Consider the following 15,750-nt stretch of genomic DNA (forward strand, 5'->3'; position numbering starts at 1 on the left):
AGTCCACTGATACTTCTTCCAGCCAGGAGTATTAACCAGGCTCCAATTCAAAAAGGTAAAGTGGTTGTAAACCCTTAGGCCCGTTTCACACGGGCACATCAATCAGGTCCCCCGTCAGTTTTTCAAGTGAACCTGATCGGAGGCTCCATTCACTCCTATGGGTCAGCTGATGTCAGTGGTGACATGTCCAATGATACCCGCTGCAATCCATTCCTGTCGGGATCAGATTGAATGGGATATGATGAAAATGGACAGGCGGTCCATTTTCATCCGATCTCCCCATAGAGAAGAGCGGGGCTATGACAAGTCCATCTCTGCACAGTGAGCGGAGACAGACCGGTCAGGATGCCGAGGGAGAATGGGTCATGCATGTTTCACCAAATTTGGGTTGCGGTACCTTACAGTCCTCTCTGGATCAATAATGTCTTATATGGGACCCAGGCACATGAAATTGCAGGGATTTGGTGCACAAGGGCCAACTGCTAAATGTGTATGTAGCCCTAGAATATAAAACACTGTTACTATAGATGTATCCTGACAATACTGTCTCTTATCTAAATGCAGGTTGCCTGTGCCATGAGTGGTGTTTGTCACAGCATTTGTGTAAGTGGCAAATGAGAATAACTGTTTCCTCTGCCTCATTCACCGATTATTTCCGAAGCAAGAGACAATGAGTGCTTTCAATATGATTTCAGTCTCATCTTGCGTCATGCAGATGCTACAAAAATGAACTGCCATCCATTAAAGCCAACCACTGGTCCTCTTTTCTTTTGCAAAGCCAGTTTAATATAACACGCTAGTTACAAACAGACAGAACCTTATTGTACAATGTGAGATGAATGTTTTCCGGTGTCTCTTATTTGTGTAAGTGTATGCAGGGACAGCCATTACCCTTTATGGAAGTTCTCCATTATTACTTGGCTCAATGCAACAGGGAACCTAAGGTGAAATGGAGCAAATGCTGTTGCAGCTCTAGGCCATGCAGCATAAAGATAGCATTCACAAACACTGGGGTAAGGGGAGTCCTATGGGAGTTACTGCTGCAGAGGTAGGTGAAGGGATTTTTATTTTCTGACCTAACAAGCTCAAGACTTTGAAGAGGCATTCAGGGTAAAGGGACAATGTCTGTGTAAAGCCCATACCCTGGCCTCTTTATACTCATCAGCTTTTCCTAGATGTATATCTAGTGTATAAAGATGTGTATCTGCTTGTGACCGCCACTGAAAATTATCCAGTGGTTCTGGTGTTGTTGAGCATATGACCTCCTTCCAATGATGTCGTGATTGGAGATTGTGGCCAAATGCAGAGTCCAAGCACTGTCATATGATGAAGAGGGCAATGTCACCACTCCAACACTAGATATTTTGGTGACAGAGAAAATATCATGCAAAAGAGAAAAAGTAAAGCAAAAGACTGGAAAAAAAAGAGTGGGAAGAATACTACATTTAAAGTGGTTGTAAAGTCAGAAAGTTCTTTATCTTAATGCATTCTATGCATTAAGATAAAAAGCCTTTAGTGTGTAGCAGCCCCCTTTGGCCCCTCTAATATATATCTGAACCCAAACTCAGTCCAGTGATGTCCATGTGTGTCTTGGCCACCAAGGACTCTCCCTCCTGATTGGCTGAGACACAGCAGTGGTGCCATTGGCTCCTGCTGCTGTCAAAGTCAGTTAGCCAATCAGGAGAGAGAGTGGGTGGGGCTGAACCGCAGCTCTGTGTCTGAATGGACACAGGGAGCTGCGGCTCGGCTTGGATGCCCCCAATAGCAAGCTGCTTTCTGTGGGGGCACTCAACAGGAGGGATGAGCCAAGAGCACAGAAGAGGCACCCAAGAAGAGGAGGATCCAAGCTGCTCTGTATGAATCCACTGCAACAAAGCAGGAAAGTATAACATGTTTGTTTTGTTTTTTATATAGAAAAAAATCAAAACTTTACAATCACTTTAAATGTAGTCAGGGCAGTACACACACAGGGTAATAGCTATTTTTGTAAGACTCCATATGCAATGAGGTGCAAAACTTTCCAGGCTTGATGAGGAAATTAAGAGCATCAAAGAAAAGCTGACCCTACATCGTGACACAGTAGAATACAAAGCAAAATCACAATCACTTTTAAAGATTCTAGAAAAAGAGGAATGGGAACAAAAAATTAAGAAAATAAAAATAAAAATACAATAGAGATTTAACTGATTATCAGGGAGGGGTGATGTTTGAGAGGCAAAAAAAGATTTTGGCTGAGCAAGATGCAAGCAATGCTGGTGCAGTGATCACCCAACCACCTGGGGGAAGTAACGTCAGGCAGGTGGCGGGACCCTAGAGTTGCACAGCCATATGCATCAAGGCCTCCTTTCAAGGGGAGAGGAGGTTTGTATCAACCTCCCTATAAGAATCAATCTAATTCCAGAAATGGATTTCCATCTTACCCCTATCCAACCCCCCTCCTCACCGTCCCTTCAAACCCCAATCTGGGGGTGGAGGTGATCGATGGCGTGGTACTCTCCCCTTTCCCCCTAATCAGGGGCGTTTTTTTTCCACCCCGTATGCAAGGGTCATATTTTAATGAGGGAAATCAGAACTTTCCACCCTCCCAAAATTCTGGCCCGATGCAATCTAATGGTTTTTACAATTCTGGTTATCTGGGTAATATTCAGAAAAAAGTGCTTGTGCTAAATGAGTCCCAAAACTGTGAAGTCCACTGGTGAATTTGTAGGAAGATCAACTTTCCCAAAAACTACTTTCAAAGACACTGCATGCTCTTCTTGCATGCAACACCGCCACCACCGTGAGAATGGGGGAGGCTTACCAGAGGACGTAGGCTTTATATATAGAATCTACCCAATGGGTGTGGATATTCCTTAGACTCAGCTTGTACCACCACATCAAATGGGCGAAAAATTTGTTATTGTCCAATGAGAGATGGGATGGTAGTCTCGTACATAGAACCATAAAATAAAAGCCTGACATAGCGTAATATTGTCACAATTTTTTTTTAATAACTAGGTATCAAAAAACGGCATGCACATGAATATAGGGATAGCGATGTCTGCAGAGGAGTCCTTCCGACGCGTTTCGACTACGGAGTCGTCATCTGGGGTTTGGACCCCCCTGCTAGCATCACTTATAAAAGAATGGTGACCCCCACGTCGTTTAGGACGCCAAAAGGACTTCCGCCCGACGTCACTTCCGGTAATAGACCGGAAGTATTTGTCTCGTAAAAATTAAATGCATGAACGTTGAATAACCCCTTCGGAAATTAGTCAACGGTATACTAAGTCACTGACATTTAATTTGTTAGCCCAGAGTCTTAAATACAGCGATATTTGTATAAGTATAAACATATGATAAACTCTGTGGCTGATTGTGCTATCCAAGCCTCGTTTACGGCGTATTCAGCCAATCACTAGTATATATTCAAGCCTCGCTTTGAGAGCGAGGTGTGGCTAGTGTCATGTCCGGTCTGGCGTTCCAAACGTCCAGGCCTCAGTTTGAGAAAGAGGCTTGGCTCTATTTCTTCCGCAGCTTTACGTAAGGTAAAACCGGACAGTGTCTGTTTAGCTATGTCACCGCCATGTAGCATTCGCCCTATTAAAAAGGATGAAAGAAAGGAACAAATAAAAGAAAATTAAATTATATAGAAAAAATTGAAAAATGAAAAAATAAAAAATGAATGGAAACTAAAAATAAAAGATAAAGAAATATAGTACCTGAAAGATAAATAAAAATAAAAATAAATTGCCAATTAAAGTAGAGCAATGTTAAATAGAAAAAAAAAATGCACTGGTCATGAAGGGGGTAAAACCTTTCTGGAGCTTAAATTATTTTTTTTCCAGCAAAAACTCATCTATGTGGTATTTTATTAAACTCTCCAGTATCTTGCCAAGAAGTTAAACTAACAGGTCTATAGTTACTTGGTAAAGACTAGGGATGCACCGAATGGGTTTTTTGGTGCCGAAACCGATACCGAAAATGAAAAATACACTAGGCCGAAAACCGAAACCGATACCAAAACAGCACCGATACCGAAAATGACTGTTTTAAAAAAAATATTTTTATACAGGAGGTGGTCAGAGACTGGGGACATGGTACAGGAGGTGATCAGAGACTGGGGACATGGTACAGGAGGTGGTCAGAGACTGGGGACATGGTACAGGAGGTGGTCAGAGACTGGGGACATGGTACAGGAGGTGGTCAGAGGCTGGGGACATGGTACAGGAGGTGGTCAGAGGCTGGGGACATGGTACAGGAGGTGGTCAGAGACTGGGGACATGGTACAGGAGGTGGTCAGAGACTGGGGACATGGTACAGGAGGTGGTCAGAGACTGGGGACATGGTACAGGAGGTGGTCAGAGACTGGGGACATGGTACAGGAGGTGGTCAGAGACTGGGGACATGGTACAGGAGGTGGTCAGAGACTGGGGACATGGTACAGGAGGTGGTCAGAGACTGGGGACATGGTACAGGAGGTGGTCAGAGACTGGGGACATGGTACAGGAGGTGGTCAGAGACTGGGGACATGGTGCAGGAGGTGGTCAGAGACTGGGGACATGGTACAGGAGGTGGTCAGAGACTGGGGACATGGTACAGGAGATGGTCAGAGACTGGGGACATGGTACAGGAGATGGTCAGAGACTGGGGACATGGTACAGGAGATGGTCAGAGACTGGGGACGTGGTACAGGAGATGGTCAGAGACTGGGGACGTGGTACAGGAGATGGTCAGAGACTGGGGACGTGGTACAGGAGATGGTCAGAGACTGGGGACGTGGTACAGGAGATGGTCAGAGACTGGGGACGTGGTACAGGAGATGGTCAGAGACTGGGGACGTGGTACAGGAGATGGTCAGAGACTGGGGACGTGGTACAGGAGGTGGTCAGAGACTGGAGACGTGGTACAGGAGGTGGTCATAGACTGGGGACGTGGTACAGGAGATGGTCAGAGACTGGGGACGTGGTACAGGAGATGGTCAGAGACTGGGGACGTGGTACAGGAGGTGGTCAGAGACTGGAGACGTGGTACAGGAGGTGGTCATAGACTGGGGACGTGGTACAGGAGGTGGTCAGAGACTGGGGACGTGGTACAGGAGGTGGTCAGAGACTGGGGACGTGGTACAGGAGATGGTCAGAGACTGGGGACGTGGTACAGGAGATGGTCAGAAATTGCACACATGATACATGACACATGATACAATTGATACAATGCAGCCAGCCAGTGTCCCCTGTTGCAGCCAGTGTGTCCCCTCATAGCAGCCAGTGTGTCCCCTTATAGCAGCCAGTGTCTCCCCTCATAGCAGCCAGTGTCTCCCCTCAGAGCAGCCAGTGTCTCCCCTCAGAGCAGCCAGTGTGTCCCCTCAGAGCAGCCAGTGTGTCCCCTCAGAGCAGCCAGTGTGTCCCCTCAGAGCAGCCAGTGTGTCCCCTCAGAGCAGCCAGTGTGTCCCCTCAGAGCAGCCAGTGTCTCCCCTCATAGCAGCCAGTGTCTCCCCTCATAGCAGCCAGTGTCTCCCCTCATAGCAGCCAGTGTGTCCCCTCAGAGCAGCCAGTGTGTCCCCTCAGAGCAGCCAGTGTGTCCCCTCAGAGCAGCCAGTGTGTCCCCTCAGAGCAGCCAGTGTGTCCCCTCAGAGCAGCCAGTGTGTCCCCTCATAGCAGCCAGTGTGTCCCCTCATAGCAGCCAGTGTGTCCCCTCATAGCAGCCAGTGTTTCCCCTCATAGCAGCCAGTGTCTCCCCTCATAGCAGCCAGTGTCTCCCCTCATAGCAGCCAGTGTGTCCCCTCATAGCAGCCAGTGTGTCCCCTCATAGCAGCCAGTGTGTCCCCTCATAGCAGCCAGTGTGTCCCCTCATAGCAGCCAGTGTGTCCCCTCATAGCAGCCAGTGTGTCCCCTCATAGCAGCCAGTGTGTCCCCTCATAGCAGCCAGTGTGTCCCCTCATAGCAGCCAGTGTTTCCCCTCATAGCAGCCAGTGTTTTCCCTCAGAGCAGCCAGTGTCTCCCCTCATAGCAGCTAACCTGTAAAGAGAAGAGAGAAGAGGAGAGTCGCCTCCGTCGCCTGTTTGATCACAGCAGGGGAACATCACAGCTTTCAGTTCAATAGCTGTGTGTTCCCGGCCGCGCGCCGTCACGTAAGCCCCTCCCCCTTGTCAGGGCACTTTGATAGACAGATCATCCGTCCAATCCTACGGGTGATCTGTCTATCAAAGTGCCCGGACAAGGGGGAGGGGCTGTACGTGACGGCGCACGGCCGGGAACACAGCTCTGTGATCAAACAGGTGGTGGAGACGGCTCTCCTGCACTATTTGGAATGTTATAGCTTTTCATGATGGGCGCACCAGGGGTGGGGGGCGGAGCCCCGCCCCCTACCCTGGCCCCGCCCCATTTTCGGCTCCATTATCGGCCGTTTTTCTCTTTCGGCAAATTGCCGAAAAGGGCATTTTCGGCCGATATGTTTCGGCGGCCGAAATTTCGGTGCATCCCTAGTAAAGACTTTAATCCCTTTTTAAATATGGGCACCACATTGGCCTTACGACAATCTAGTGGTACTATGCCAGTCATTAATGAGTCCCTAAAAATTAGAAACAATTGCATCAAAATGACAGAGCTCAATTTGTTTTAGGATCTGTGGGTGGATACCATCTGGTCCAGGTGCTTTATTCACCTTTATTCTGTCTAAATATTTCTGGACCATATCATGTCTGAGCCATTGTAGATCATATGGGGCTGTGTCAATACCATCCCCATTACAGACATGAGCTCCCCCATGCTCCATTGTATACACAGAGATGAAGAAAGTGTTTAATAAACTTGTCTTCTCTTTGTCCCGTCACCCACTCCAGATTATTTTATAAAGGGCCTACATCCTCAGAGCTATATTTTTTTTAATATAACTGAAGAATTTGGGGGGGGGGGGGGGTGTTTTACACTATTTTGCAATCTGTTGTTCAATTTTTTTGGCCTCAATTTCCTTTTTACATATTATTATTTTCTTTTTAACTGTAACTTTATATTGTTAAATGATGATAGTGTTCCTCCATTTTTTTTTATTCTCATACAGTCGTTTTAAAAAATTCCCATTTCCAAAAAAAATCTGATGTGTGAAAGGAGCAGTTATGTGAACATAGGGAAGAGAGGCTGGCTGAAGATCTACTTTAAAGGCTAAGTTACACCGTCAGGTTGAAAAAAAAATCATCTAGTTCAACCAATAGAAAAAAGAAACTTCAATTTGCGCAATCCTATACCAACAGTTGATCCAGATGAAAGCAAAAATAAGACTCCAACAAAAGCATAATCCAATTTGTTCCAGCAGGGGAAAAAAATATTTCCAATCCCCCAGGAGGTAAACGGACATCCCCTGGATGAACTACCCCTTTTGTTATTACCTCTAAATATTAACCACCTCAGCTCTGGAAGATTTTACCACCTTCACGAACAGTCAGCACTGAGCTACTTTAACTGGTGATTGTGTGGACATGTGACACCCAAAACATCATTATATATATACACACACACACACACATACACATATACACACACATACACTGTATATATATATATATTTTTTTTTCCTCACCCAAATAGATCTTTCTTTTGATGGTATTTGATCACTACTGTGTTTTTTTTTTTTTTTTTTAAATTAAAATTTGAAAAAATAAAAAAATATATTGTATACTTTCTGCTATAAGAAATATCCCACAAAAAAAAAATGCAATTTCTTTATAAATGTTGGCCAAAATGTATTCTGCTATATGTTTTTGGTAAAAAAAATAAAATAAAATAAAATACCCTTAAGTGTATATCGATTGGTTTCTGCGAAAGTTACCATCTACAAACTATGATACATACACTATATTATCCAAAGCATTGGAACGCCTGCCTTTACAAGCACATGAATTTTAATGGCATTCCAGTCTTAGTCCATAGGGTTCAATATAGAGTTGGCCCACCCTTTGCAACCATACCAGCTTCAACTCTTCTGGGAAGGCTATCCACAAGGTATAGGAGTGTGTCTATGGGAATGTTTAACCGTTCTTCCAGAAGTGCATTTGCGAGGGCAGGTACTGATGTTGGACTAGAAAGGCCTGGCTGGCAGTCTCTGCTCTAATTCATCCCAAAGGTTCTCTATGGGGTTGAGGTCAGGACTTTTTGCAGGCCAGTCAAATTCCTCCACCCTGAACTAGCTCATTCATGTCTTTATGGACCTTGTTTGTGCACTGGTGTGCAGTCATGTTGGAACAGGAAGGGGCCCACACTATTCCCGCAAAGTTGGGAAATTGTCTTGGTATTCTGACTCCTTAAAAGTTCCCTTTACTAGAACTAAGGCGCCAAGCCCAACACCTAAAAAAACAACCCCACACCATAATCCCCCCTCCACCAAATGATTTGGACCAGTGCACAAAGCAAGGTCCATAAAGACATGGATGAGCTAGTTTCAGGTGGAGGAACTTGACTGGCCTGCAGAGAGTCCTGACCTCAACCTGATAGAAGACCTTTGGAATGAATTAGAGTGGAGACCCTAAGCCAGGCTTCTTGCCCACATCAGTGCCTGACCTCACAAATGCACTTCTGGAATAATGGTCAAACATTCCCATAGATACTCTCCTAAACCCTGTGGACAGCCTTCCCAGAAAAGTGGGCCAACTCAATATTGAACCCTACGGACTAAGACTGGCATTCTATTAAAGTGCATGTAAAGGTAGGTGTCACAATACTTTTGGTAATAGTGTGTATACATATTTTGAAATGTTTCTTTCTATACCACTAATGGCGGTGATCAGCAAACTATAAAGGGACTGTGATAGTGTGGCAGGCGATCTGACACTGAGTGATGGCCAACTCGATAGTGAACTAAGGATTACAGACTAAGACTGGCATGCCATTAAGTTCATTTAAAGGCAGGTGTCCCAATACTTTTGGTAATGTAGAGTGTGTGTGTGTGTGTGTGTGTGTGTGTGTGTGTGTAAAATGTTGGTGATCAGCAGCTTATCATGGGACTGTGATAGTGTGGCGGACGATCTGACACTAAGTGATATTGACATCGCCAATGGCACTAATGCAGTGATCAGTGATAATACTATGCACTGTCACTGTATTAAAGCGGGAGTCCGCGTTTTTTTTTTTTTTTTTTTAAAGCCAGCAGCTACAAATACTGCAGCTGCTGACTTTTAAAATAGTGACACTTACCTGTCCAGCGCGCCCGCGATGTCGGCACCTGAAGCCGATCTCTCGATCGTCTCTCGGGTGCTGCCGCCGCCATCTTGGGTATGGGTATCAGGAAGTGGAGCCTTTCGGCTTCATTTCCCGGTTCCCTACTGTGCATGCGTGAGTCGCGCTGCGCAATAAGGATGGACCCGCTGCCTCTGGGATCTGTGTGTTTCCCAGCAGGCAGCGGGGGACTTTCGGAAAGGGGCGTAACCTACGCCCCTTTCCGCAGAGAGCTATCCCGGAAGTGGGTGCAGATACCTGTACTGTACAGGTACCTGCACCCCCCTCCCCCCTGAAAGGTGCCAATTGTGGCGCCAGAGGGGGGGAGAGTTCCGATGAGCGGAAGGTCCACTTTAGGGTGGACCTCCGCTTTAAGGACACTGGCTGGGAAGGGGTTAACGTCTAAGATGATCAAGGGGTTAAATATGTTCTGCTTTTACTACCAGATCTTTGTTTCTTATCCCTGAACGGAGAGATTGTTCCTGTTGTACAGAGCACTATATTGATTGGCAATGCAGGGCTCTGGGCTGTGACTGGACACAGCCTATCAGCAGGTCCTGGCCATGAATCATTGGCCGGGACTTGCTGACAGACTCCCGTTGTGTATAATCATAGTGGGTGTCTAGCATGCATGCATGAGTGTGTCCTTAACCTGGAAGCAGGCCCTGCCGTACCATTATATAATTTTGCTGCACGGGCTGTCCCTGTGCAGTACATTGGGGGCAGGTGGTCTGCAAGTGGTTAATATCCAGTTATAGTTTGTGCATTCAGCTCTTTTTTAAAACAATCAACTGAGCTGGCCAGAACAAGCACTTGAGGGAGTCTATTCCACATTTCCACAGATCTTTTGAAGCTTTTCTGTATGTGGACGTTAAGGCTGCTTTCACACTGAGGCGCTTTACAGGCGCTATAGCGCTAAAAATATCGCCTGTAAAGAGGCCCTCTTCTCACTCCAGTGTGAAAGCCCGAGTGCTTTCACACTGGCGTGGTGCACTGGCAGGACGCCAAAAAAAAGTCCTGCAAGCCGCATCTTTGAGACGCTGTTGGAGCAGCGTATACATCGCTCCTACGAGTAGTGTATACACAGCTCCTACAGTGCCCGTGCCCACTGAAATCAATGGGCAGCGGTGAATTTAACCCTTTTTCGGGAGGTAGCGGGGGTTAAAAGTGCCTTGCTAGCAGCTGAAAAGTCCCTCCAAAACAACGGTAAAGCGGTGCTAAAAATAGCGGCCCTTTACCGCCGACGCCGCAGTGTAGTAAAAGTAGCCTTAATTTCTTTTCCTCCAGACATACAGAGTGTCCCTATGTCTTCTGTAATGACCTGAAAGTGATTACAGTTCACTTTTTACTAATAAATAACTTTAAATATTTGCAGAAAAGAAATGTGTATTTATTATCAATTTTTATTTTTATTTCTTTTAATTAGCCTGAAAAGCACTGCTCTTAAAGCGGAGTTCTACCCAAAAGTGGCACTTCCGCTTATTCTTCCCCCCCTTGGTGCCACATTTGCCACCTTTCAAGGGGAGGAGAACCTTATTTATGACAGGTGTCCTTCCCCACTTCTGGAGATGGTGCTGCGGCAAACCTCGCCCCCCCCTCCTTCCTCCACCGCCGGCCAATTAGAAAGCACAGTGCGCTTTGTGCATGCGCAGTAGGGACCCGGCTGTGAAGCCAGGTTCCCTTACTGGCAATGGTGGCAGCAGCACCTGAGAGTCGATCCGAAGATCGCATAGGGTGCAGGGTTGCCACCTCACCCCTTTAAACCTGAACACATATGAATTATGCAGGTTCCGTGGCTGATTAAGGGGTAATTAAACTCACTCAGTTCCTTATCTGCATGAAATCAGCCTCAGAAGCCGTGTAATTCATATGTGGTCAGGTTTAAAGGGATGAGGTGGCAGCCCTAGTAGGGTAATGACATTGCGGGCTCCCTGGACAGGTAAGTGTCCATATATTAAAAGTCAGAAGCTGCAGTCTTTGTAGCTGCTGACTTCTAATTTTCGGGGTCGGGGGGCACTAAAAATGCAGCTCTACCACAAGACAAAACAAGCTCTATATTTACGGGGAACTACACAAAGTGTATGGACTTCATGATGAATCTGAGTAATAAGAGCAGACTAGAAATGATTGAAATACAAAGCAGCGCTGGATAGGACCACAGATACGCTTCAAGGGATGTTCTCCTAAGTTGTACTGATCACTTATTTCATAACTGGATTCATTAGTTGTCATTCTCTGTTGTGATCACCAAGAAACTGAACACGTCTATGGAAACAGCACAATAAGTCAAAATACCTTGACTTCCTTCTCACTGTCACCCTTTCCGTGGCGCTTCATCTTCCATGTGTTATCTTTAAACATACCTCCCTCCTGCCCACCGCATGGAATTATGGGAGGTGTAGTTCACTCTCTGGATTCCACCAATAGAACTGAACCAAAAAGAACTACAATCCCGTCATGCAGCGCATAAGGAACGTGATGCCAGAAGGCTGGCCAGGGATGGCAGACGGGATGTGACGTTGTGACTATGGAAACTGTTGCTAGGGTTTTGGAGACGGACGCTGTGCTACAAGAACAGGGCCGCTGGGAGAATACAGGAATGGTTTCTATATCGTAGACTGATAGGAATGTGAGTGGTGCTCGGTGTTTGTGGTTCGTATGTCCGTACAGTAATGGGGGAGAGGGCTCCTGCAGGTGATCCTTCATCCTCACTCACGTTCGTCTTCTACTCTCATTATCCAGCTTCCCCTCACTCTAATCTCTTGTATTTCATGCTATTCATCACGCACTGTATTGGGAGGACCTATGAGATGTAGAATAGGGTTGTCACTTTTTGGGGGATACTGAATGGCATTGGTAAAAAAGTGTGCCGTCCTCGTCACACATAGAGAGGGTGGCTTTACCATGTCCGCGGCAGCCTGAGGTTGCATGTAGAGAGCGCGCTCCCAGCACACGGACCGAGCTGTCACTGACATCTATCATAGCTTCTGGGGGATCAGTGGGAGGAGCTCCTGATCATATGTGAGAGACAATTACAGCAGTCACATGATCGCCCATTACAGCAGTCACATGATCGCCCATTACAGCAGTCACATGATGGAGAAGCTGTACCACCTCATTGAGCATTGGGCATTAACCGTTTTAATATGGCGTTATAGCTGAAAGATGGCTATAGCGCGGCTCTCTCATTCTGGAAGGGCGTCCAGGGTGCACCTGGGGCTCACTCTATCATCCGCTGTGTCCAATCACATCTGATCACATGTAACCAAACTCACCAGTTAATGGCAGTCTTTTCCTCATGCACTGTGCAATTCTGGATAAAATGAGAATCACAATGTTTTTGCTTAGAATAAAGATCATGATTCTTGCGGTGTAACATCATCTTTCACATTGCGTTTGAAAGATTGCTGCGCAAATACAGTGTGACATAAGATATTGCAACCACCTCCATTTTATTCTCTAGGGCGGTGATCTCCAAACTACCGCCCAAAGGCCAGATGCACCCTTTGCTTGCTTTTACCTGGCCCTTGGGGCCATAATTACACTCAATGACACAGATGAAGGGGAGCAATTCCTCCCAAAATTATTCCCACTGACACCAACAATGGGGCACAATGACACCCAATGATGGGGCACTATTCCTCCCAATGAGACCAACAATGGGGCCAATGACACCATCGATGGGACACAATTTCTCCCAATGACACAAACAATTGGGCACAATTTCCCCCAATGACACCAACAATGGGGCTCAATGACACCCAACAATAGGGCACTTTTTCATCCAATGAGACCAACAATTGGGCTTAATGACACCAATAATGGGCCACTATTCCTCCCAATGAGACCAACAATGGGGCTCAATGACACCATTGATGGGACACAATTTCTTCCAATGGCACAAAAAATTGTGCTTAATGGCACCGATAATGGGGCACACTTCCTCCCACTTATACCAATGATAGGGCACTATTCCTCCCAATGAAACCAACAACCAACAATGGGGCCCAATGACACTCAATGATAGGACACTACTCTTCCCAATGAGACCAACAATGGGGCCCAATGAGACCCAATGATAGGGCACTATACCTCACAATGAAACCAACAATGGGGCACAGTTTCCCCCAGTGACACAAAAAATTGGGCCAAATCACACCAATAATGGGGGGCAATTCTTCCCAGTGACATCAAGAATGGGGCACAATTCACCCCACTGACACCAATGATGAGGCACAATTACTTCCACTGAAACAAATGATAGGTAATTTTTTTTTGTTCCCACTGATGTCGGGGCTTTTTCTACCTCCAATGGCCACAATCCGCCCCCCTAAAGTCTGAAAACAGTAAACTGGCCCTTTGTTCAGGAAGTTTGGAGACCCCCTCCAAATACATATATAATGTTTGAGGGTTCTAAGTAATTTTCTAGCAAAAAATACAGATTTTAACGCATAACCAACAAGTGTCAGAAAAAGGTTTAGTCTTTATTGGTTAAACTGCCCTCATCTACAGACTGAAGTTCATTCCTTTGATCTCTAAAAGATACTTTGCATCTCTTCTTTTCTTTCTCTATCTCTCAGTGCTGAGGAATGTTGATAAATATTGGTCAGATTTTATTTTGATTTTATTTTTTTATAGCTCAGCTCTTCACTGTTTGCTGAATCACAGAAATGGCTGATTAGGATCAGAAGGGGGGTTTAAGTGTGATTTCAATTTTGTTAATGATTAATCATGCAGCTCTAACACTGTGTATATTCGAGAAAAGCATTGCCAATAAGTGGCATTTACACTAATAATTAGGTCACTGATAATCAGTGTACATCATTGCCTCCCTATCAGTGCAGCTTATCGGTGCCCATCAGTGAAGAAGAAGAAAAAAACAAACAAACACAGTGGTGATTAAATACCACCAAAAGAAAGCTCTGTCTGTCTCAAAAAAAATGAAAACATTTGTCATATGTGTTCTGTGTTACATAAACACACAATTGTCATTCAAAGTGTGAAAGCTGAGGGTGCCGCCTATATGATCCTTTATGACACCAGTAGGAGTGATCTCAGGCGTGTTGGGACACAAGTCTGCACCTGAACTATGCTGCCAGGAAGCTATCACACAGAACAGTCAGTCATAAGTGGTGGTAGTCATGCCCTACAGCCACACTCATTGTATGTGGGGCGAGGAATGCTTCATCCATCTTATGATTGGTTGAATGCAGGGACAACTTCCTGATGGGATCGTTTAGCCTGGTTCACATTTGTATCCGAACACGCCTGCGCTCATCTTTAGACACTGACCATTTGATAGTTTAAAGTGTTTAGAAACCCTTACCTTTACCCAATGGAGTGACTGGCCTCAGGTGATACAGAGATGAAAGGAATCCTCCTACACAAGTTGCACCTGTTTATCTGCAGTATTTTCTACAGCTGTTCAAAGCCCAAATTTATAAATTGTGTCTCAGTGTTCAGAAAAAAGGGGTCAGAGAGCTAAAGTTACTCTGCAGAGCTCAGTGAGGAGAGTTCTGACAGCTGATTGGAGGAGAGAGACACCCCCCCCCCCCCCCTGCTCACAGCACACAGGAACAGATCTGAGGCAGTCAATCAGCTGGAGCTTCCTCCCCGTCACATTTGTATCTCTTGGTGTCAGGAAAACCTTACAGAAGTGACCCCTGCTGATAGAAGAGGAATAAAGCACCAGAGAGAAATGACATGTGGTGCTTTTAATTGAGACACAATACAGATGCTTTGTTCATATTTCATGTCTGAGCTTTACAACTATTTCAAAGCACAACCAACCCCTTCCAATACTTTGCAGCCAAAGAAGCTGCCATATTAGCCTCTGTTTGATCTCCAACTGCCTAGTGCTACACATGTGATCAGTTATGACACCAGCCATTTGATGGTTTAACAGTTTGGTTGAGAGCACAAGCAAATGTGACAGTTAGCATTCCCAGCATTCCAGGAATGTAACTGTTTTTTCAAAGTATTAAAGTGGAACTTTACCCATAACAACTTGATAAAAAAATGGAGTTCTTTAGCAAGGTACATACATTCCACGTTAATTACTATGTTACCAAAATTAGGGTGTGCTGTAAATTGTCTCCAGCTCTGCTCTTGTTTCTTCCTGCTGAAGGCTGCCAATTTGCTGAAGCCCAAAGCCACTGAACAGCAGTAAATCATAAAGCATAACTAAACCCATCAATTTACAAGTTTCAAAAAACAGTTGCATTCCTGGAATGCTGGAAATGCTAACTGTCACATTTGATTTTGTCCTCAACCAAATTGTCAAACCATCAAATAGCTGGTGTCATAACTGATCACAAGTGCAGCACCATGGCAGTTGCAGATCAAACAGAAGCAACTCCCTTGGCTGTAAAAGATAGGAGGGTTTACAGTAGTTTCACTTTAAGACTGTCAGCAGATTTGTCCTCTACAAACTTGGCAGTGCCTAAAAGTTGAGAGCAACTGAGCATGTGCAGAGCAGGGTGAGACAGTGTATTACTGGATTTTAAACAGTATAGGCACTTATTTTTAATGTTTTACATAGCTCTATCTGCAAAAGGGGCCGGCC

At 45.5% G+C, this 15,750-nt stretch overlaps 2 protein-coding genes across 4 annotated transcripts in view; one reads left to right on the forward strand and one right to left on the reverse strand.

Moving 5' to 3' along the window:
• FTO (FTO alpha-ketoglutarate dependent dioxygenase) overlaps nt 1-11,613 on the reverse strand; it is a 755,827-nt gene extending 744,214 nt beyond the window's left edge. Inside the window, exon 1 of the mRNA XM_077458193.1 lies at nt 11,481-11,613. Within this exon, the coding sequence (XP_077314319.1) occupies nt 11,481-11,546 (66 nt within the window). The 5' untranslated portion in view covers nt 11,547-11,613. The remainder of the gene's footprint in view (nt 1-11,480) is intronic.
• Nucleotides 11,614-11,672: 59 nt separating this feature from the next.
• Nucleotides 11,673-15,750, forward strand: part of RPGRIP1L (RPGRIP1 like) — a 386,112-nt gene continuing 382,034 nt past the window's right edge. For all 3 annotated transcript variants that reach the window (XM_077458160.1, XM_077458169.1, XM_077458179.1), the window contains exon 1: nt 11,673-11,814. The gene's annotated coding sequence lies outside the window, so the exon portion shown is untranslated. The remainder of the gene's footprint in view (nt 11,815-15,750) is intronic.

This window comes from Lithobates pipiens, unplaced genomic scaffold (genome assembly GCF_037356315.1).
Source record: "Lithobates pipiens isolate NorthernLeopardFrog02 unplaced genomic scaffold, aLitPip1_a1.2 Scaffold_10, whole genome shotgun sequence".
Lineage (NCBI taxonomy): Eukaryota > Metazoa > Chordata > Amphibia > Anura > Ranidae > Lithobates > Lithobates pipiens.